Source organism: Prinia subflava, chromosome W, assembly GCF_021018805.1.
Source record: "Prinia subflava isolate CZ2003 ecotype Zambia chromosome W, Cam_Psub_1.2, whole genome shotgun sequence".
In the NCBI taxonomy this organism is placed as follows: Eukaryota; Metazoa; Chordata; class Aves; order Passeriformes; family Cisticolidae; genus Prinia; species Prinia subflava.
Genome location: NC_086282.1, coordinates 5924850 through 5948295, shown reverse-complemented (window position 1 = coordinate 5948295; position 23446 = coordinate 5924850). Strand labels below are relative to the sequence as shown.

General features: G+C 43.2%; 1 protein-coding gene across 1 annotated transcript in view; it reads left to right on the top strand.

The window, feature by feature from the left end:
* Window positions 1–14732: 14732 nt before the first annotated feature.
* LOC134563365 (PDZ and LIM domain protein 5-like) overlaps window positions 14733–23446 on the top strand; it is a 126180-nt gene continuing 117466 nt past the window's right edge. The window contains exons 1-4 of the mRNA XM_063421251.1: window positions 14733–14744; window positions 15061–15449; window positions 22801–22831; window positions 23042–23213. Coding sequence (XP_063277321.1) covers window positions 14733–14744; window positions 15061–15449; window positions 22801–22831; window positions 23042–23213 — 604 coding nt within the window. The remainder of the gene's footprint in view (window positions 14745–15060; window positions 15450–22800; window positions 22832–23041; window positions 23214–23446) is intronic.

Genomic DNA, 23446 nt, shown 5'->3' with positions numbered 1-23446 from the left:
TTAGCTAATTGCTCCTCCACAAGCTCCTCAAGCGCCTGTAATTTCTCTTTTGTTAGCGGCCACTGCTCAACCCAGACTGGTTTATCTGTCGTCCAATTCAGTTTGAGGGTCGGGCGCTTCTCAGCAGCCGCTGCCTCAAAATTTTGCGAGGGGTCGGGAATTTCAATTGTGACCCCCCACTGAGCCATGAGGTCTCTTCCAAGCAGGGGTTCCTTGTAATCTAAAACAAAAGGACGGATGGCAGCCAATTGTCCTTTTGGCCCCGTAATTTTTACCACGTTTTTCGACTGTTTTGCGGATTGGAACCCTCCTACACCTTGGATCTGTCCTTCCACGTCCTCTAGGGGCCAGTGCGACGGCCATTCCACGGTCGGAATGAGCGTAATATCTGCCCCCGTGTCAAAAACAAGATCTTTATCTACCGATTCATCTCCCACAGTGAGCGTACATCGCACTAAGGGCTTACGGGTGGAAATGTGATGTACAGCATTTACAGTAAAGGTAAGATGTTCTGGGTCACCATAAGGAATTGCTTGTGCGATGACCTGGCCCTCGGGTAAAAATGTGGGCGGATGAGTGCAGCGCAGCCAGAGAATGAGGGCCCTGGGGTTGTTGTGAAGTGTCCCCGGGACTACCTCAGTCTCCTGCGGAGTGTATTTGCAATCACTGACGACGATGAACTTACCTTCACCGGTCATTGGCCACTGATGTAACTTCTTTGGGTCTATGGTCACAAAATGGAAGTCCCTATCCGTCAGGTACAATGGTTTGGTGAGATGCAACCTGTAGGGTTCAAAAAAGGAAGAGGTAGTGAGAATAGGTTTTGCTATATCATGTTCAGGTGTTCTTGAGTCTGGTGTAGAATGTCCATCCAATTGACCCCCTTTGGAGTTCCCTGCCCGGTCCACCCGATTGGGGTCGTCGCGCTGGGTGGACCCGCGCTCCCCTTTCAGTTTTTTTGCTGTGCCTGGGAAGGCACCGGTGTTCCTGGAGATGTATTTTGAGTCCGCTGTAGTGAAGGTTTCTTAGGGCAGTTGGCAGTCCAGTGTCCTTCGTCCTTGCAGAAGAAGCAGCGACCAGGACGGTTGCCGAAGGAGAGTCGCCGCCGAGGCGGACGATGTCGAGGCTGTTGGGATGATTCTGCAGCACGCACAGCTTTGGGCGGAAAGGTTGCCTGGGAGGGTGGTGGTGGGTTCCTCCGGGCAAGGAAGGGCACCTTCATCTGGCACACCTGGAGCATTGACTGGAGAGTGCGGGGCGGATCTAGGGGAAGACTCAAAATTGCCTGTTTACACAGGTCGTTAGCATTAACGAAAACAAGCTCCCCTATAATACCTTCCCGTGCACTTTCTGTTTTAACTTGAACCTCCACTGCTCTGGTGAGCCGCTCTACAAAGGCAACAAATGATTCAGAAGGTCCCTGCCTAATGGTGGTATAGGGTGGTGATGGTGCGTCTGGCTGCAAACAAAAGAAAGCCTTGCAGGCTATATTTTTTATAATTGAAAGGACTGCTGAGGGTATTAGGGCTGCCTGGGACTCAGGGGAAACATAGGAACCTTCACCAGCAAGCAACTCAAGAGAGAGGGGATTGCCCTGTTCATCGATGGCTGGAAAGGGCAACTGAGGCATTGCTTCTCGCAGGGCCTGTTTAAATGCTGCATCCCAGAGCTTAAACTCTGTGCCATTCATCAGGCAAGAGAAAAGCTGCCGGAGGTCTGCTGGAACAACATGGACACCTGCGAGATCAGCAGTGAGGAGGCCACGGAAGTAGGGACTCTCCCTGCCATATTCCTTGTGCGCCTTGCATAAATCCCGAATGATGCTTTGGGAAAAAGCATGCCAATTGGGTTTTGGTGTGTCACCACCACGTGTTCTGCGGTTGGTGACAGGCGCAGCAGAGAGAGTGACCTCTGGCTCACCCTCGCTCATTTCTTCTGGTTCCCAACCGTGGGAACCAGAAGAGAGGGCGTGGGAAAATTGCTGGCAGGATGGCGTCCTTCCGGGGCGGGGAGAGGGACTCGGCTCCACCTCAGGGGCCTGTCGAGGGGCAGGGCGAGTGGGCGGGACCTTTGGGGAGGAGGGAGGGGTCTGGGGAGGGACTATGGGAGGGGCGGAGGGAGGAGCTGAGGGAAGGAAGGGGTTGGAGGGAAGAAAGGGGTTCAGGGGATGGGGGAAGGGTGGCGGCCACGTGGAGGAGTGGACGCCATTAGATGGGTCACTGCCGCCATTTTGTGGCCAGTGTGACGCATTTAAATTAAACTGAACTTTGGGTTTGCAATTCGGGGAAGCAGGGGGAAGGAAAGGTCCTCGGTCAGCTTGGCCGGAGCCTTCCGAGGGGTCCCCAGCAGTCTGTCCCAGGCTACTGGGGCTCGGGGGCCGGAAATTTTTCGGAGAGTCTGGGCGGACAACTCTCTGAGTCGCTGCTTTCCTCAAAATTCCCTTTCTCGGGGCAGAGGGGCTGGGATTGGGTTGAAGGGAAACCGGGGCTAGCTGGGGTTCCTGAGAGCTTTTCTGCACTCCCTTTTTCGTCGCTGCCGTCTTTAGTTGCAAAATTAAAAAGGCTAATTTCTGTGTGTTCTTTTCCCCGGCTTTACCTAATTGTAACAGTTTCTTTTCCGCCAGCTCCCAAAACCGGGGGCTGTGTACCATCAGCGGGGACGCCGTCGGGTAGTGCATGAAAAGCCAACGGACCAGCTTTTTTAAACAATCCTTAGAGAACTTAACTTTATTAGCTTCTAATAACGCAACACAACTGTAAAACACTCCTTTCTGGGAAGCAGACAGAGAAGCACCCATTCTGCCTGCGTGATTTCTGGAGCTAGCAAACAAAAAACGCAACGAAAAAACCCCGCCGCGGCGCGCGTTTTAAAACCGCTGTTTCACGCGCCCGACCGCCTCTGCAAAATGCCAGCGCAAGCGGCGAAACCAAAACTGGCTGGCCGGCGAAAACCCGCACCTGCTGGCAGCCGCGCCGTGCAAGCTCACGCTCGCGCACAAAAATAAAAGCCTTAAATCAAACCGAGGGAACGGAAAACCCCCGGGGGGGGTGAGCCCAGGACAGGGGCCAAAAAACCCAAATCCCGGGGGCCGCGCGACCTCAGCCCGGGGGGTGCTGTCCCCCACAGGCTGCCAGAAAGGGAAACGCAGTTCCCACTGACCCGCCCAGCGGACTAGGGGAGTCTGCTTACTTACGAACCCCTGGCGTGGTGCTCCAAAGCTGCTCCAGAAGATCCACCACCGGAGAAGGACCGTCTTCGGGACGTGGCGGAGACGACTGCCCTCCTCTTCCCCGGGGAGCGATCCCTCGCGGAGGGCGCTCAAACCAGGGCCGATGTGACGTCCAGGGATTATTTCAGGTGAGCTCAGCTCCTTGCTGAGACGCACCAATCCTGCCCGTGGGCTCCGTAAAGGCGCTGAAAGCCCCTTTCCAGTGCCGGACGGTGGGCGCCACACCCCCGTCGGTGTGCTCACAGAGAGCGAACGGGCTCTGTCGCCGCTGGCCCAGACACAGCGACGGAGTGGTATGGGGTCAGTCTGCAAGCTCGCAAGCAGTACTGACTCTGTGGGTTCTTTGCCTGGCAGAGGCTTATGCGAGAGATGGAGGTTCGACGGGCAGTGGAAAGAAAGGAGGAAACAATTTCAGACGAACAGAGGGTTTATTGCAAACACCTCCTCAGCCCGAAACTGCTTGGGGGGAGAGGGGGTGCGGGGGGTTTTTGTCCGAAGGATTCAGAGGGGGGACAAAGGGGGTGGCCAGCCACTGCCAGCCAACCGGGGCAGGTTGCCAGGGGATACAGGTGTAATAGAACATCGCTTGGACTAATCAGGGGAAAAATAGGAGGGATTTACAAAGGCGGGAGAAATGACAGGCAGCTAACTGTGTGCCGCATGACAGGTGCCGGAGTCATGTGAGTTAAACAAAGGAACAATCGAGGGGTGGGGTACAGGGAACCCAACAAGTACAAAAGTATAGAAAGCCTAACCGATTAAATTAACACACTGCCACATACAGGACAGACAGAGAACCCTTTTGTCCCTGCAAATGACAACCCTTTGATCCAAATACAAGAGAACCCCGAAAAACAAGTAAGTGTTCCCAAACAGCTCTACAGGCCCCCCTGTGTTTGGGACAGATTTCTCAACCCAAAATGAGACATGAAACCCTGAACATTCGCTAACATCAATCCCAAAAGTACAAAACCCCCAGAAGTGTTTTGACAATTTTCAGTTCACAGACTGGCATGAAGTCAGACACCAGATTTGCAAAGAGGAAAGTCTAAATCCTCTAGCTATGCCTGTGCTATTCAGCCAGCAAGCCGAAGGTCCAAGAACATGGGCAGCTATCCCACCTCATGAGATAAAAGAATTACGAAAAGCAGTGAAAGACAGTGGCATTTGCTCGCCATATTTTAAACAACTACTAAAAAGTACCCTAGTAAGAACACACCAAACTCTAAAACGCATTCTAGATCAACAAAAAGGGGGAGAAGCCCAGGCCACACCTCAGAGCAGGTTGAACAAAGCTCTGTATGTATATAATTTCTTCAATAGCTCCACAGAAGAGCCTGATCCCCCAATTTACAGACACTTCTTGAACAACAAAAAAATAAAACTGAAACAGCACCCTCCAGTTTTATTCAAAAATTCAGAGCCAGTGACCCTGCGAGTGGAAGCCAAGAAGCAAGCACCCAGACCTGATCTGCGCAGAATCACTGAGAGAAAATTGATCTGCCAGAAACAGCTAAAGAAAAGAATGGAGTTTTTTTATTTTGTGCGAGTGCATGTTGTTTTTACCTTTTCGTTTTAGTTTTTGTAGTAAAGCTTTGCCTGTAAGTCAACCAAAGATTAATGTCTGAGTTGCTTTAGCCAAGTCTGCAGGCTCCAATACCATCTGTTTATCCAATACAAGCCCTGACAAACCTTTTTCAACCTGTTTGGTTGGAGCTTTACACCTTGGCTAAAGGAAATTTGTAAAATAGGCCTGTTCATTTTAATAGTAATAGTTGTAGTTTTAGTAGCAGTTCCCAGCATACTTCAGTGTGTGCAGAAAATTATGAGTAAAGCAGTTTCTTGTATTTTAATTGTTCATCAGAACGGGGGAGATGTTGGGAAGGATAAAGTAGAGAGGCCTTGTAAATATGATGGTTTAGATTCTGGGAGTATGAGATCAACAAGTGAGATGGAAATGAGGGCAGGCTTTAGGGTGTGGGGTACCAAGCCATCAGCTAGTGAACAACAGTGTGCCTAGCTGAGGGCTATCTCCCTTTGTTGGCTGGGGAATCATCCAGAGTCAAGACAGCACTCAATATGAGTTAAAAATCTTGCTAGTTTATTCAGCTATTTGGCTTACATTTATACTGTGTTAAGAATATCATGCACCTAACTCTGAACATCATTGGTTAAACCATAGTGTTCACGCATCCTTGCAGTATACATAATTGGTTCAGAAGCTCTGTCCACGAGGCTAAATGCTGCAAATCTTCCCTAACTTATGGTCAATGCATCCTGTCTAGCATCCTGTTACAGCTATTGTTCCAAGCTTTACTTCCTCCTTATCCCATCTAAGGAATGGTTCAAGGACGTTTCATCTTCTACTCATCCCTTAAGCTAAGAGCAGGATTGTGCACATGTCCCTGCTTTTCCAGCCATGCATCCACGTTCCTTGATTAAACAATACCTGTTGGGGTCCATGTTCCCATGGATCCTCTGCAGAAAATGAAAGATAGAGGAATTGAACTAAAACCTTTGGAAAAATTAAAATATATAAAGCCACACACACATGAAGTAGAAATTTAAGCTTTAGCTTTAAACCTTCTCAAAGTGCCTAATTACTAGGGTAGAGGTAAAAAGGCTTCAGGCCTAGCGATAGAGTATAGACATAAAAAAATAGGGTAGAGTGCTGTTTGTAATTTGTATGAACTTTATGTAGGGAAGACAGAGTTTTTCATATATGCTAAGATAGAAGTTTTCTACATAACAAGATAGAACTTTATGCTAGTAAGATAGAGTTTTGAGTTAATAGATATGCTATGTGCGTAGGTTTTGATACTGTTTTTCGTAGTTTTTACGAACTTTAAAATTGTATTTAGATTGGCTAGTGTGTAGATAAAAAATATGAATATGCATTTTGCAATTTGGGATAAAAAGCCTCTGGGTTGGAGGTGGAGGCATGGATTGATTGATCAATTCAATCCATCGATCCAACCTCCATTTTCTGCAACCTGAGGAATGATCCATGACAGGGAGCCAAAACGGGATTTTAAGGTATTGTACATCGCGGTCCCCGTTCCAAGGGATCTGGGCCCCGGGGTTCCCCCCTTTCTCTCCCTGCAGCACTTGCCGCCAGAGCGCTGGTCGGGACAGCCGGGGACTCTGCGTGGGGAGGGACCCCAGGGCCCCCACTGCCAACACGATCCCCCGGATGAGAACCCTGTGTGGCTCAGGGCCCCCCAGTTGCCCTTGTGATCCCGCGGATGGGAACTCTGTGCGGTTTGGGATTCCCCGTTGTATTCGCGTCCCCGCGGACGAGGACTCTGTGTGGGTTCGGAATCTAGGGGCCCCTTTCTGTTGTTGTGATCCCCGCGGCTGGGACCCCTGTCTGAAAGCTGTGATCGATTCCTCTCTGCTATTGTGACTCCAGCGGCTGGAAACGCTGATTTGGGTCAGAAAATAGGAGGTTGATTTACCCCGAGGCTGTAAATTTTACGCTTTGCTTGTAGTTTTATTAGGGTTTTGTTTGTTAAGATCTCTATGCTTTGGTTATTGTTTTACTTAGACCTTGCTTGCTTAGGTTTATAATTGGTTGTACTATAAGGCCGCTCTTAGAACTCTTGTTCCTTCAGATATGTGCTTTTGTATAAATAAATTACTCTACTTAGATACTAAGATGTTGTAAGACCTGTAAAGACTGTTGCCCGTACCAGAACCTCGGCAAATACCCTTCTGCTTGCCAAAGGTAATGGGACAGTTCTATTGGCTGTATGTAAATGTTGTGAGATTGTTATCTTGTATTAGATTGGTTGGTCCAACACAAACTATTCAACTTGGAAAGACATTTATTGTACGGTATTCAGAACCTCCTCCTCTCTTTTCTCTCTCTTTTCCCTCTCTTCTTTCCCTCTCTTTCCCCTCTCTGTTCCTGCTCTCCTGGCCTGCTTTAGCTGTGCCTAGCAGCTACAAGTAGGGCCCTCACAATAAACCATGTGCTACTACAGTTGCTTTGCTTATAGAGATATTTTGTTGCAGACTCTGCCGTCACCGAGAAGCCTTACAGGCTATGTTTTAAACAAAGCAGGTAATTTAAACATTAGTAAACATATTGTGGAAAGCACTGGAAAAAATAATTCAGTGCTTAGTCTTGCATCTTTAAAATTATTACTTAGATTTGATGACATACTAAAGTCAATGTGAAGCTGAGCCCTTTTTTTTAAGGGTTTTTCAAGGACTGACTAGATCTGTGAGTTATTTAGATCTATGCTTTTCTTTAAGATGTTTGTTTTTTAAAGGGAGCTTGCTATCTAATAAGCACTGATAAAGAAAATTCAATGTATAAATTATAGTTTATTAGAAGACCAGCTATAATTATTTTATCTTGTCACTGCACTTAGCTGGTATGTTGATACTATTACTGAGCAAGACAGCTTCAGGAAGGCTTAAAGAAAAGAAAAAAATAGTTATAGAAAGGCATAACTGATAAAAATTACCTTGATTATTTAGACTTACTGAGCTACCACTTGTATCTAGGCTGCTTTATGACTTTTCTAGGACAACTGGCAGCAATCTGCCATACGGGATTGTAAGGCATTGGGCATACTTGGTACTGGGGGTGCTTTACCTGTTTGAGCTTTAATCAGGGGAGTCATGGGCAGGTGTGTACGGACGTGCCCTCCTAGTCCAGGCCTAACCATAACATGGGAACTCTGGGTTGCTAAACTTTCTGCCTTCATGGAAGCAAAAAAACATGTTTTTAAAAGCCTCTGACAGACAGAAGGTGAGATTAATTCTGCGGTATTTTTTCCCTAGCTTTTTGTTTGGTTTTTGGTTTTGCTGTAATAGAATAAAATATTATCTGTCTGCACTTAAATTCTCTTTACAAATGTATTGGTAGGGTTGCCACAGACCACAGGAATGAGAATATGAGGAATAGTTGTCTTTGGGAGGTCTTAAAAACAACTAAACCTTTGGGGGTAAGAATACCAAAGCAGAGGGCAGCTTTTTTCTTTCCTAAATATCAGCACTGTTTATTTTAACACATCATAATGAAATCACAAACCTTTTTTAAATTTAAGAGGAGACACCTAAATTTTATTTGGCCAACTGTCAAGCAGCCAGTAAAGCAAGAACATAATTTTTCTTTCTTTTACCTGACCTAGTGCTTCATTGTACCCTGGTGTGCTGGGGGAGGCACACTATGAGGATGTGAAGGTATTTTATAGCGTATACCAAACGTAAAAGGCTTACAGACACATTCTATTGATTTACACCCTTTTAAACTTACTGAGAGAGTAGCATCTGTTGAGAGTGACTCACAAACTAGCTCTGTTCTAGTGCCCAGCCACCCTCTGGGTGCAGCACTGACATTTCCGTTGTTTGATTGTAATTAACAGTATATGTCATAATTTGGTATGTTCAACTAAATGTAAGCTAGCATTATAAAAAAAGGGAATGACTGATGAAATAAAATGTTGACAGCCATCTCTTAGCAACCACAATGACCAGAGTACAGATTTGAAAACATTGCTGTTTCTTAAGGGAAAAAAAAAAGAAATCTCTCTCTTTTTTTTTTTTTTTTTTTTTTTTTTTTTTTTGCAGTGACTGCAACAGATTCCGATTTTCATTGAGTTGTGCTGAATGATGATTTTGCTACCTCTGCTTTTCCATGTGTTGGGCTGTGGGCAGGTTTGCAATCTCTAGGCCACAGATGCTTGCCCTGGAAAGATTGCAGAAGTGCCGATGTACCAAGTGGTGTTGTCTGGGGCAATGTGTGCTTCTACAAAACTGTGGGAAACACAGTTGTATGTTTTTGTATTAATGTATACAAGGAAACCATTCCTGAAGGTGTATAAGTTGCAACAAGAAGCAACCTTTATAATGTTCCTGTTCTTCTATTGTTGTGAGCCAGAGCAAAATTGGTAAGAAATTAATTATGTCTGTGATGGAGAAGGGGCTTGTGTTTAAGGAAAAAAAAGAAATATATTTGGATTGTTCTTTTTTCTGTGCTTTAAATTATGTTTACATTTGTTTTTATTCAGATAACCCCTAGTGAAAGTCATGGCTTGTTATATATGTTAAATGCTTTCTGCTTGTCATCTTTGTTCCATGAGTTGGCTAATTTACAGAAAGCAAATTTATTTAGCTTTCTCCCCTGTCAATTGTCTGCTTTCTAGAAGTAAAATGAAGCTGACCAACAGAACTGCAGACTACGATGATAAGACCATGAAAAAATTCAGGTTTTTGGAAGGAAGATATAGCCAGTGACTTTTCAGGGATGTAGCATCTGGTGCCAAAACTTGTCTCCTGATGATTCACCAGCTAGGAAAAAGCAGTTATTTTGAAAATTGGAAGGGCAGGATGCGAGATAGGAAGGGAATCCCTCCTCTTTTCTATCCTATTAGAAAGATTTCGTTCAGAACAACAAATAAAGTTCAGAGGAAGTTTTTCATCATTGACTTCATTTGGTGGATGTGGCAGTGTTAGGTTTATGGTTGGGTTCAATCTTAAAGACCTTTTTCAACCTAGACGATTCTATTAGTCACTGAAGGGGTTGCGCCTTCTTGTTGTATTTCTCACAAGAGTTTGAACAATCCTTCTGGTTACAGAAATATGAAAACAATAAACACAGCAGCTATGTTAATACCAGAGTTGTGTGTTCCCCTTGTTTATAGAAGGGCTCATATAAGCAGAGTTACGTTCCTGTGACTTCCCCATTGAGTTTTTCATCTGCTATTTAAGTTATGGGGATTTAAATGGATGAAGGATGATGGGGCTTTAAATGGAGTTCAGAGGAGACAGTTCTGACATGTCCTTTGGATTCTAGGTTCAATGAAGATTTGGAGGTTTAGTGGCTGAGGGTTTGCTTCCATAATGTTGATTATTGAGATAACAGTGTTGCCATTGATGATCAGTCCTTGGAGATGGTGTATCAAATTATACTCACTGAAGAAGCATGAAGAACTGTAGTTTTAGCTTTAATACTGTGTTCTTCTGCTTACTGGTAACTATAGAAGGGTTCTGTCAGATTGCTTTTGTCTTTTTTTTTTTTTTTTTTTTTTTAACTGGGTGAAATACTTGGAAAGTGAATGAATAATAAGGGAATTTAAAGAATGAATAGTTTTTGCTGGACCTTCTGCTTACAGTGAAGAGCGGACTGATTCATTTTCCTAATAAGGCTGCCCTGGAAGTTGGAATGTTTTGAATTGCATTATATGCCATGAAAGTATTAATCAGAGAGGATTGTCTTTGGTATGTTTAGACAGCAAATTTGATCATGTTTGGTCAAAATGAGCTGTTTACACAAGCTAAATATATAGCTGTTTTTTTTCCCCTCCAATAAAAAATGAATGACTTTGATATAGAAGCTGTGCAAAAAAATTGTGCACTTTTATTTTCAGTAATAGATTTTAAGTAAGCAATAACTGCAGCTGCTGTTTTTGTTGTTTATAGTAATTCTTAAGAAGTTTGATACAGTAACCGTTTGCCAAGGTCTTTTGTGTAAGTTGTTTATAATAAGCCTAAATACTGAGCACTTATGTCTTTTCTTTGTATGTTATTGAAAGTATTGCATAAACTAATATGCTGAACTGCTAGTTTTAAATCATTCAGAAAATACCATGTTTCAAGCCATCCTGATTTTTCTAGTAAGTAGTAACAGGACAAGTGTGTCATCTCATTCTGAAAAACTTTATCATCACTTATTCATACATTCAATGGGACCAAACCTGCATGAAATTCTAGTACATTTAATTGCTAGGTGGCAAGTGAAGTGCGAATGGCTAAGGAATATGCATGATTCTGTGGTTTAATTACTTTTTAGCTGTGCAGTTCAGTGGTATCTATGAAAATATTGTGGGAAATGGCCCTGAAGGAAGAATTTTGTTAAATGTGTGTGTTGGAAGTGTTTTGCTTTTCAGATTGAAGTGTGCATTTCCTTTTGTACTGTCTTGTCTAACCACCATGCATTTTTCACATTATGATCTTGGTGGCTCGGTTTGCTGGGTGAGCATTTTCCTTTTACAGTATGGGATAAATCACAGATTTTTAGTCTGGTTATGGCCAGAAGTCAACAAGGCCAAGTTAAACTGTTTTAAGTATGTCTGGAGCACACAAATTTATGTCCTTGGTTCAAGTATGTTTGTGGGGAAAATGTTATGTTGTCTGTCTGTTTAAAAGAAACATTGTGAACATTTTGGTTATCAAACTTTTTTCCCCTTCCTTTTTTTTCTTTTTGTATGATATTTTTGAAGATCAATTTTGAAAAGTATGTCTTACGGTGGTGTGGTAATAGTGGCATGAAATAATTTTTGCTCAGTGCTGTGTTGATGAGTACAGAGGCAATGTCACCCACTGCAAACTCAAATTTTATTGTTTTGTAAAAATCAAAGAAAAATAAATATGTTCCTTTTATGAGACTTAAACAAAAGTCCAGCATTAGCAAAGCTTTTTTTCTCAAGCATGAAATATGGTAGTTGGTTTGAATAATTAACGTCTTCTTAATTCTTCCTGTTGGTCTGGCTTAATAGATGTGTAAAACATTTCAAGTTACTGTATTTAAAATGAACAAGTATGCCTAAGATAGAGACGGTCTTAAAAAAGAAAGAAAAGTTTCCATATGTATCGACATTTTTTTCTCCCGTCTTGTTGCTTTTGTTGCTGCAAATTGACAACTCTGCAATTAGGAGTGATTAAGGATGCACCCCAGTGCTGTGGAGGGCCAGAGGTCAGGCTTTCATAGGCTGCACACTCTGTGGGAAAGGGGACAAGGGACCTGTTCCCCAGAGCAGACAAAACCCTCTCTCTGTTGAGAATTACTGTTGATTTGGACATATATATGTCAGCAACCATGCACGAGTGGGGAAGGCCAAGTGCAGAACATATTCTCATGCTATGCAATTTTTCTTTTATTTTTTCATTCTTTTTTTTTCCCCCTGCCAGCATGGCATCTGGATTATATATATTTCCCTTTTTTGTAAGGTAGATACTGAAAAAAACAGTGTTGTAGATTTAACTTGAATACTTCTTGTTTCCTATAGAGGAAAGAAAATTAAATATTTTATGTATCTATGGGTGGATGTGGTGAGTAAAACAGGGAAATGCTTAAACATTAGAGAATTAGTTTTTTACAATTGTTTATGTTTTTCTTTTCCAGAGTGTCTTCTATACAAAAACCTGATAATTTTCATGTGCCAAATATATGTTCATCATCAGAACCAAGAAACATAGCATGTGGTAATAACTGACACCCATCTGTCAAACCCTGTTATTGATAAGCACTGGCATTCAAACTTTCAGTATAACATGCTTGCTTTCCATGTGTTACTTTAAGGGTATTGCAGCATTTGGATCTTTGATTACTTTTTTCCCCTCTTAAAAAAGAAAGGAGAAACCGCGAAATGATTATCAAAAAAAAAAAAAAAAGGTAAATAAATGTTATTCTCCAACTCTTGGAACTTTTTAAAAATAATTTTACTGGTGTTTTCTCTCTGTACCTAAGAGAGAAAAAGAAGCAGGTAGAATTTTTTTGGTAGTGATTTTTAAAATTTTTCTGTGGGGATGTGTTTATTTTAATGGTGTCCTGGTTTGAAGCTGGGACTATCAATGGGATCGGAGACCAAGCAACAGAGATCAAGCCAATATGGTTATAACACACGTTCTCCTCTTTATTCATGAAATGGCTGGTTATATACAGCAAGAATAGTATACTACAACAGGTGCATTTCTATTGGCAGTGAGTGTGGACAAATATGTAAACATTCAGAGTTTAAGGCAGCTACTGCATTTTCCCAGTAATTGCTCTATTCTATTAATACCTATACCTTAATCCAGCTTCTAGTGCCTTACAAGCTTATCTGGTTCTACGTAGGGTAAACGTTTGAGGCCTAGCAGGCCCCAGGTCTGAGGCTTAGTCTGAGGCCTACTTTGGGATAGCTCACATCTCACTCCACAGCACATTATGCCCACGATCTCGAAGAAACTCAGTTACACTGGTTTAGGACAAATTAGGGGGAAATCTCCAAAAAGAGCCCTTTAGAAAACAAACCCCCACAACTCTTCCCCCCACCACCAGATCGGGAAGAATTTCCTCGGAGGAAAAGTGGAAAAAACCAGTTTATTAAGAAACAAAAAAACCCACTCCCCAACACAAGGAAAAAACAGCCCCAGATGACAACAAATGTTTTCACCGATCCAAGAGAGGATGAACAAACTCGGGCAGCCCCTGCTGGGGAGGGCGCCAAGCTTCTCTTGCAGATGCAGACTCCGGGGCGGGGGGGGGGGGGGGGTGGTTCCTTGATGTTCAGGTCCGGAACCGGTTCCAATCGACTTCAGGGAAGGGGAGGAAGGAAAGAAGGGGAAAAAAAAAAGCAGAAAAGCAGCAAAAACCAGCAGCGGCAAGCAAAAAGCAAGCAAGCAAGCAAGCAAGCAAGCAAGCCAGCAAGCAAGCCCGCAGCGGCCAAACAAGCCCCCGATGATAGGGGGAGGGGTGCGGCTATTAGACAAAACAAAACCTTTCTGAGAGCATGGGAACAGAACACACGATTGGGATACAAAGCACTGTCACCCCAGGACAAATGGACACTGGAATCTTTCCTGGTATTTGAGAGAAGCTTATCCAAATATCACAATTTCAGAGAACAAGTCCCCTCACTTTCCTTAAAGCCCTGGAGAATTATTTGTTCTTGAGTTCTTCTAATGTTTTATTCTATGCAACAGTTTCAAAATCCCCTTTCTGATAAAAATACTGTTTGCAAACTTGAAAATACTTATAAATAGCCTGTACTTGTGCAGGGGGATATGGCTTACTGAATACTGAATCAATATGATTTCACCGGAAGCCGTTTATTGTTTACATTGCAATCCCAGTTATAGATTCTAAAATCTACAGCCCACACACTCCTGGTTGGCTAAGTTGCTGGTTCAAGAGGCAGGTACATCTCCTTTAGGACATCCAAATGTCCATCATCACGTTGTGTCTTCTGTATCTAGGGTTTACGTTCTTTGTGGACAGTTTCTCAGGCTCTGTTCCTTATCTTAATCCTGTTATTTTCCCAGTAACCTTGATGAATCCCTGAGAACCCTGAAAACAAGACTGCAGGTGGCTTGATAAGATTTCTCACAAACAGTTTGGCTGGTGCATCAAAATGGCCTGTTACACAGATGCATTGCTACATACTTGAAAAGTCTCTCCAGTGGACATAATTAATGTGTAGAATATTGCTGTTCTGCTGGCCATGACCTTTGAAGGCCACAGTTTGGGAACCACAATGTTAAAACATAGTTCGCAACATGAAAACCCAACCAAACAAAAAAATCAGATTTCTTGAGAGTACTTTCTGACATGGGTATGTGGAGACACTGGGAAGCATCAATGTGCTCTCGTTCTGTTCTTAAAGGTCTTAGCAACAGATCAGTGTGTGAACACTTGCGCATTACATTTGTGTATGGGGAATGTGCATATCTGAAATTGGGTTTGAGACATGGAATGTGGATTTTTCTAAAAAGTGTTCATTTTTTCCACATGAGTTACCCGGTGGGTTTTCCAACAGAGCGGTTTTTCAATTTCTTGTGAGTTTGATTTGTGGAGTGTCTGTTTTGGATATGCTGAGAGGAGCTAGCATTTTAGAATTTCATATTGATTGTGCATGTTGGGATCATTCCCTCTCCTAAAATGCCCGGCTCGGGTTGTTTTCCCATACATTTCATGGCTGCAGTCTTGGTAAAGCTTTCTTCTGTGCTTCTCGCTAGGTGGGTCATCTCCCCCGAGAACGGCTAAAATCCCTGCTGAGGAATGTGCATGCATTTGGCTTGGTTTTGTGTGTTTCTGTTCTGTTTTTCATCCCACATAGGCAGAACCTACCCAAGTAGTTAAGCCTGTGCACATTGCCTCTGCTGTTGCACCCAAAGTCACTGCCATGGCGAGCGTGGCTTTCAATAAGACAGCGAGGCCGTTTGGAGCTGTAACCTCCTCCAAGGTCACCTCCATCCCATCACCATCCTCTGCCTTCATGCCGGGGCAGGCGTTGGCCGGGTCCCATTGTGCTGTGCTCGGAGTGCATGCCAAGCCTAACGCTGAGCTGTGGCCACCTGTGCTGGGCACTCCTAAACCTGCAGTTCCTGTCCCACGGCAGCACGGTGCCGCCCCAAGCGCCTCAGCCACCGTCATCTCCCAGGATGCAGCTGAGGGGCCACAACGAGGAGGCAGAGAGAACCAGGGGGAGAATAAACAGGAAAATGGGTAGGTGCGAAATTTTTTTGTGCTGTGAGGGTCTTTCCTCACAGGAAAAAAGCCAGGCTTGTTTGAGGGCTAAGGAAAACACAGTTTGGAGGAGTTGTTTACTCCTCAGAAGTCGTTTTCTCAGAAATTATTTAAAAAGTGATGCTTCAAAGTGCCCAGCTAGACTTTTGGTGATGCTTTTTCTCATGAGTGACATATCAGTTTATTGAGTGTCATGGCTAAATTGAACAAGAACCATGGAATGCTTTACATGATGTGTTCTATCACCATGTGTTCTGGACCTTACAACAAGCCTGATGTTAATTGTGATGCCCGATCTCACTGTGTATTTTGACACCCAATACAGCAAGTGAAAGCAGCAGGCACTCAAAAATGCAGAGCAGTCTGTCAAGAAGAGTCAGGGGGAGCTGTGATGGCCAGGAATGGGACACTCTGGAAGATCAACCGTTACCCTGGAAGAACCAGTGGAAAAAAGTCCCAGGAGGGAGGTTTGAGGGGGAGGTGAGTTTTCCAGGAAGTTGTGGGCAAACTAATCAGTGGTCAGGTTTTATGCTGGCACTTGGAGTAGCCACTGTGAGGTTGGACACGCTTCTGAGAACACAAGGAGATAAAAGCTAGGACTTCAGAGGGAGTAGCTCTCTTTTTGTTTCCGGTTGCGAGGTGAGCACACATCTCTTCCCTTCCCCCCAGCTCGTGGGGCTGGGTGGGGGAGGGGAGAGGAAAAGCTATGCGGAGCCTCTTCAAGGTGAAAGGGTGGAGGACTGTGGAGGTGCCCTCCGTCCCCCCTCTCCCCCCCCCCCCCTCCCCCCCCGAGGAGAGAGACTGCAGCTTCAGAACTTCGGAATTGATATTGGCGGCAGCCAGCAGCGAAGAAAGAGCGGGGGGGGGAAGGGGGGGGGGAGAAAAGCTTCCCGGCTGTGTAGAGATGTGCTGAGCCTGCGACTCTGCCAGGAGCTAGAGAGACTTTTAACTCTTTCTTGGCAGAAAAAAACTTTTTCTAGACATTGATTCTCGTGGCTGGTGGTTTGTGAGAAGAGAGAGACAGCCTGGGACTGAGATGACAAAGAAAGATGAAAAGAACCCTAGATGGGCAGACATGAAGAGGAGTGGCTTTTTGAGCTGGACTTTTCTTGCATAATGTTAGCCATAGACTAAACTTGAATCTTTTTGAACATAGACTGTATTTGAGTAGATGCAGTCAGCTCGACTTTGCTGCAATGACTGCCACTGTAAGAGTGGAGCAAACAGAGGAGAGAGGAAAAGGGTCTGGTAGTGCCCTCTGCCTTCAGGGAAGATCTCTGTTCTTAGAACCCTCGGCCCCAGGGGGAAATGGGGAGGGACTGCTGTCCCAAAATGAGATTTATTCAAGCATCCTTAAAAGAGCCCTATATGCAGCTTTAGCCCATAGACAGTAGTGAGAGCACTAGACATAGAAAAGAAAGTGTCACCAAGACAGACTTCTCCAGGTGGTGCCATGGGTGACATAGAAACATGGGAGGGTAGACCTGTGTTTTCTAGGGGGCAGTCTATAGTGCGAGACAGACTCCTCTCTCCCTTGCTGAATTGAAGATTAGGATTTTTTGAGTGGTGATTGTTTTGATTGAGAACCTAGGGTTTGTTTTGAGCGTGGAAGAGTAGAAATTGGGGGAAGAGAAGAAATGTTCTGGGAAGTTTTCATTTTTGCTTTTGTGTGTTTTTTTTTTTCTTTTCTATTTTCTGTTCTTATGTAGTTTAATAAAGTTTTCTTTCTATTTTCAAGTTTTGGGCCTGGTCTGCTCTGCTCTGTTCTTGATCAGATCCCACAGTAGTTGTTAGGAAAAACATATATTCATAAGTGCATTAGCATCTGGCCAGTGCCAGCCCATGACAGAGGCAAATGAACAGATGCCTCATTAATTCTCTGCACAATACAGGAGAAGCTTTAAGATGTTTTCTAGGAAACTGATGAGATTAAGCAGATTTTTTGCAGTGCTATAATATAAATACCTCAACTTTAAATTTTACCTTCACCCTAAACAAGCAATGCAGATTTAAAATGTGAGTAATTTCCTTATTCAAAGAATTGTTTATGTTGAAGTGGGCATCAGACTGAAGATTTAAGGGACTGTAAGGAGATATAAAAGGCTTTATCTGGTGTAGCATCTAGACTAGTAAACAATAGATTAATAAACTAAATTGAGCCCAGCAGCAGTCCTGGGAACTCAGACCTGCAGCAAGATTTTGGCTGGGGATGCCTTGGGCTCTCCCAGAAATTCCTGGGCAGAGTATGGGAGCTGTAGCACCTCAGGGACCAGTTCCCAGTGACTGCTGGGGGCAGAGGAGGAGGCTGGGCATGAGCCAGTTGGCCTCTGTGACCAGCAGTTGAATTGAGTAATAAAAAGGGCAGGAGGGGAACTGTAGGTTTCTCTTCAGTTTTAAGAATGTGAAACCTGGGCTTAAAACCTAAAAGCTGTGGTTGCTATTTCCCATCCCACAAAAGAAAGGGACTGGAAGAATAGGCCGTGTGCCTCTCTTCTCTGGTATTTACTCAGTGCAGGAAGTATATGAAAAACCTTACGGAAAGGTAAACATCCATGCCAACTAAATAACTGAAAAAATTGCAGTTTCAGCTGAGTTTCTCATGGAGTAAAAAAATATACTTCTTTAGGTACTTATTCCCTTTATGTTGTTATATGAATATTTTCCATATGTGGACTCATAATGCAGCCTGTATGCATTTTATATTGCATTGTAATCATGGTAACTTCCAGCCCTTTCTTAAACAGATGTCAGGAATCCACTCTGCAAGAAGTGGAGCGAAATTGAGAGATCTCAAGGACTTGCTCACTGCTGGTGCAGTTGTTGAATACACTGTGGCAAACCATCTCTTATCTTTCTAGGAATACTGTTTTAGCAAATAACTGTGTAAGGAGTATTCAAAAGCATCAATTAGTACTGAAAAAGAGGAACAATAGCAACAAAATTAAGTCTTCTGGAAGGAAATGCTGCAGGCACAGAGTAAGCACTTTACAGTCAAGATAGGATGACTGGGTGAGCACTGCTATGTGCCCTGCCTTAAAAGATGAATTATACCATCAAAGAGGATGAATAATCACAATTGAGAGGTGAAGAAATCCCTGTCTCACTATGAGCCTTGCAGATCTAGTTAGGAAAAGTTTTAAAACATTTCAGAGTTCTAGAAACCTACTTTATTTTTCAGTCTTTCTTACAATAATTATGTTTGGGCTCCCTAAGTGTCCTGCAGTCCTAAAGCACCAAACAAAAACAAGTAGACAAAACCTGCTAAGGTGGTTTTATTGGTCTGATGCTACACTACCTAATTTTACTGAGAAAAGTTAAGTTTCGACAATGATGTTTAAATGTCTCCCCATTTAAAATGGTATCAATGACATCTATAAAATATCACAAACATTGAAGTTTGGAATAATTGATCAGTCTGAAATGAATTCCATTTTGCCTCTGTGGCTTGTATGATTCATTTTCTCAAAACATGTTGTCTTGGGTTGAAAAATGTAACCAAAAATGTGCATTCTGTTTTCATCTGTTGAAACCAGTTGGGAGATATGGTTCTTTATCTCTTGTAACTCTAGGGGCCGAAAGAGGGCAGATGCCTTCTGTTAATGGGACACCTGATAGCACCAGATAAGGCAGTGCCGCCTTATCTCTTCCACCACCCATCCTCCTCTGAGGGATATCACCTGTGAATGGGCCATTTAAAGCCTCTCACATGACTGATAACATTACTTCATTCCATTGTGAGATGCTCCACCCAGTGGAAGGAGCCAAAGCATTTCCACTGGGATAAAACCAGCAATCCCAAACACCAAGGGAGCCTGTTTCCACTGGATTCCCAGAGGACTGGACCCTTTCTTGAGGATCATCTCTACTTCAACGGAGCCACATCTGTCACTCTGGGAGGACTTACTTTGGACTGCTTCCAACACCATGACCAACAGGGTGTCAGATTTGCATTCTGACTGTCAGTGGTCCTTTGTACTATTGCATTTATTTCAGTTTTACCCTTTTTGTTGTTTGCTTGTCTCTCTATTAAAGTGTATTTCTCACTTGGAGTCTCACTGGTTTTGCTTTCAAATCAGCACACGTGCAAAAAACCAACTTCTACCTTCTTCATAGATGGCACTGCTTAGCAAATGCAGTTCTTTAGACATGTGCCTTGTTTTACTCGCAATTTCCTCCCTTCCTCTTGGCTTCACTCAAAAAACATTCAGCATATAAACTATTTGACTTCAGCATGGGAAAGGAAGTTTAATTTCCCTTGTTTAGTTCTGCCTTAGAAAGCAAGCAATTTGCCTTCACTAGCATATGTGCAGTTGCACTTTTATCAAGACCTTTTTGCCAGCTCTTGCATGAAGATGTGCCTGCTGCTTAAAACAGGTAAGATGTCCATAGACTTCACTCAGTTGAAGTTCATCTGGGCTAAAGTTTTCTCTTGTAGGTTCTCTTGATGTTTATGTTTGACTTATGTGATATATGGCTTTACCAGAACTTGGATTTGGAAACTCCTGTACTCTTTTAAGAAGCAAAGAATTATTTAACACATCAAATACTTTTTCCCTTGCAGATAGCAGCAAAGATAGTATCAACAGCCCTGGGCTTGAATTATTGTTATTTTTCCTATTGGAATAACCAGCATGTGTTCTGGTTACAGCTCTTACGGAGTTATATATTTAAATTTTGAAAAACAGCTTCTGCTTTTCTTGGTGAAATACATTATTTTATCTGCATTGGACATGATGTGACTTTGCTTTTCACTGTGCTACATTTTGCAGCTCATTTTTATTCTACAAAACATTTGTGTGGTGTTTGTGTCTACTGATAAATTCTTGGTGCAACTGCAGTTCATTGGTGTTGGTAATAGACCTAGTTAGTGGTGAAATACAGTATAAAAATAAAAATGCCTTTAGAACTGTGGAATGAAGGGCTGGATTCTGAATTCATACAGGAAAAGAAAATTAGTGTCTATATACTCTGATCTGTGAATATTAGGATGATAAATGATTGAGGTTTTATTGGCCTCTCTCTTCTCTCTTTTGCCTCAAGGCTGTTAGGAGAGACCCTGTCTCACTGAGTTTTCCTTTGTCTCTGGCACCACCTGGTTGCCTTAGTGAGTCAATACTAGTCGACTTTTAAGCCTTAAAAAGACCAGTAGGACAAGTGAAGTCAGCGGGATTTTTTTCAACAAATGTGAAAGACTGCTAATTTCACTGGGGCAGTTGCTAGAATGCAGTAAACTGCACATAAATAACTACATTTTCATGTATTTCCACACCTTTAATTACTGCTTTAACTTTCAGATTTAATTTTGCTATTAACGGTTTAAGATGGTTTTTTCCATTTTTCCCATTTTTCTCTGTTCTCCATTCTGGAATTGCCACTGCCTTTGTTTCTATACCTCTTTCTCTGTTATTAACTTTGATATGTGATACATGCTCCTCACTAATACTGTGTGTCAATAAATTAAATCTTTTGATATAATTTTGTACCATACTTTTCACATTCCTTCAAGTATTAAGCATTTTTTAAGCTTAAGTTTTTACTACTGCATTTCATTTATTGGGTCTAATTTGTACTTGTTAACAGTTAACATCATTCCTCACTCATTTTCCACCTTTCTTCCCCAGAAATACTTTGAACCATAAAAGTACAGTGAGGAGGTAGTGTCAAAAATAAGTGACTTTTAAAGCTTTGTTGGATTCTGATTTTTAATATTTAATAGAAGTTTTATGTCCTAGGAGCTAAGTTTTCACAGTTTTCCTCCTGTAAATTATGTAAAAATAAATGTACACTTAGAGGGTCTTACAGGTTAATGCTTTGGAATAACAAATGTAGAATTTAGGAGAAATTTATATAGTTTGAGTCTTCTGTTCCCCTTTCCCAAATTGGCACATTCTTTACATCACTTACTGGAATCAAAGCTTTTAGATCTTGTGCTCTTGAAAGTCTTGTTAGTGTAAGGATTGATAATAGCCTGTAGGTTACTGTAGGGAAAGTTTCCAGATAGAACAATCACCCCACTGTTTTTCGTTCAAAGAGGATATCTCCTTATACCTCGTAATGTGGCCATCTATGCTTTCAGGTGGCCTGGTTCTGATCTAGGCTTTGCCAAGTGCAAAAGACTTGGTGTGTACTGGGTGGTCCTTGCATGTGCACACATCTGTGCTGTGCCCCTTGGGAGCTAAAGGGAGAATTTGTCAAGGGGCAGCTGATCTGAGCTACGTAGACTACCTTGCTCTACCAAAACAAATTCCCCTCTCATTCCTATAGGGAAACCACCATGACTTTAAAGTGTGGGAGTTCTGTGCAATGGTTTTAGTGGTAGAATGAGAACATGGCTATTATTGGATTTTAGTGCCTTTCTCACAGAACTAATTCAGTACAATAATTAGCTACATTTCTGTTTCATTTCAGCTTTCTGACTTTATTTCTTCTTTTCTTTTTCTCCTTTTCCTGTTTATGCTGGGAAAAGTTTCTCTTGCTGTCTTACTCTGTTGCCTCCAAGGAAAAACTCACCCAAACGGTAAAAGTTTAAACATGTAGATGTCTTGATAATACTGTATTTTACTGTTTCAAGCGTTCCATCAGTGAAACAAGGAGAAATATTTCATTGGGGTTAGAGTAGTTATAAAAGCTGTGTTTGTCTCATAAAACTGCATCTGTGTTTAGCTGGGCCTCTGTCGGAGTCTAGGACATCCCTCTGGCCACCCTGGAGGGTTTGGAGACTGGACAGGGGGGTCTGGGATCTGTACAAGGGGGTCAGCCAGCCTCAGAGCCCAGGAGGACACTGCTCTTGATCCCTGGCCATGGGAGTGAATACCCACATTGTATGAAGAATCACAAGCTGAAAGAATTCAAAATAAGTAGTAGCTAGTTTATCACAGAATGTAAATGTAGAAGCTAGGATTTTTAGTATATGGGTTTGAAGAGACAAGATGGAGGAATTGGGGAGTAGTCCTGTCCTCCTTGTTCTTGTTCTTGTCCCCCATCTTTTGCTGAGTTGGATTTTAGAGATTAGTTTAGAGTAGAAATGACATGTTAACATAGGTAGCAAGTATTGGCAAAATTTTGTAAATAAAAAGTATGTTTTGGACAGTGGTTGAGTCAAGGGGACGTACATAAAGTCCAGGACCCTCTGATCCAGTCAGTCCACCACATGTCCTGCTCTGCTGGGGACGCCTTGCAGAGCTGAGAAAGAACTGAGAGATAATGAAAGAATAAACAACCTTGGAAACATGGACTGGCAGACTCAGCTTGTCTTCTCTGGCTCCGGGTGGAACCTTTCGGGCAAGAAAAGCTCAAAAACCTTATTACCCCGGGGAACAGCAACCCCAAGGAGAATCCCAGGGAACAACAACCCTGAGAGAGTCCCTATATACCTCGGGGAACAGCAACCCCGAGTAGAATCTCAGAGAACAACAACCCTGAGAGGCCTCAACTGCTGTCTTTCTGCATCCAATGCAGAAGTTTCCTTTAAATGCTGTGAAAAGTCCCAGTTGCACCCGTGCCTTTGTAGCTGGCCAGAGTGAGGTGTTGTGTGAAGCCTTGCACTCACCGCTGTGTCTGTCCCTGGCCAGCCCCCGCGGAAGCACATCGTGGATACCTACACAGAGTTCTACCACACTCCCACCCACAGCGATGCCAGCAAGAAATGGCTGATTGAGGACACTGAGGACTGGCACCCCTGCACAGGCACCACCCAGTCCTGCTCCTTCCACATCCTCACCCAGATCACCAGCACTGATCACAGTGAGTACCTTGGTGCAAGGGCACTGATGGCCAATGCCCCTGCACAGACTGGTGTTTGTAAAGCTGGGGGTCAGGGGAGATAAAGGGAAATATTACTGTAAAACCCTGCCATTACTTAGTAGTTCAGGATATATAGATTACTGGACATTATTCCTGATGGAGTGGAATGAAAACATTCTAGATATATCCTAAAATTTCCATTTCTACTCCCAAACATATTAAAAGATACATAT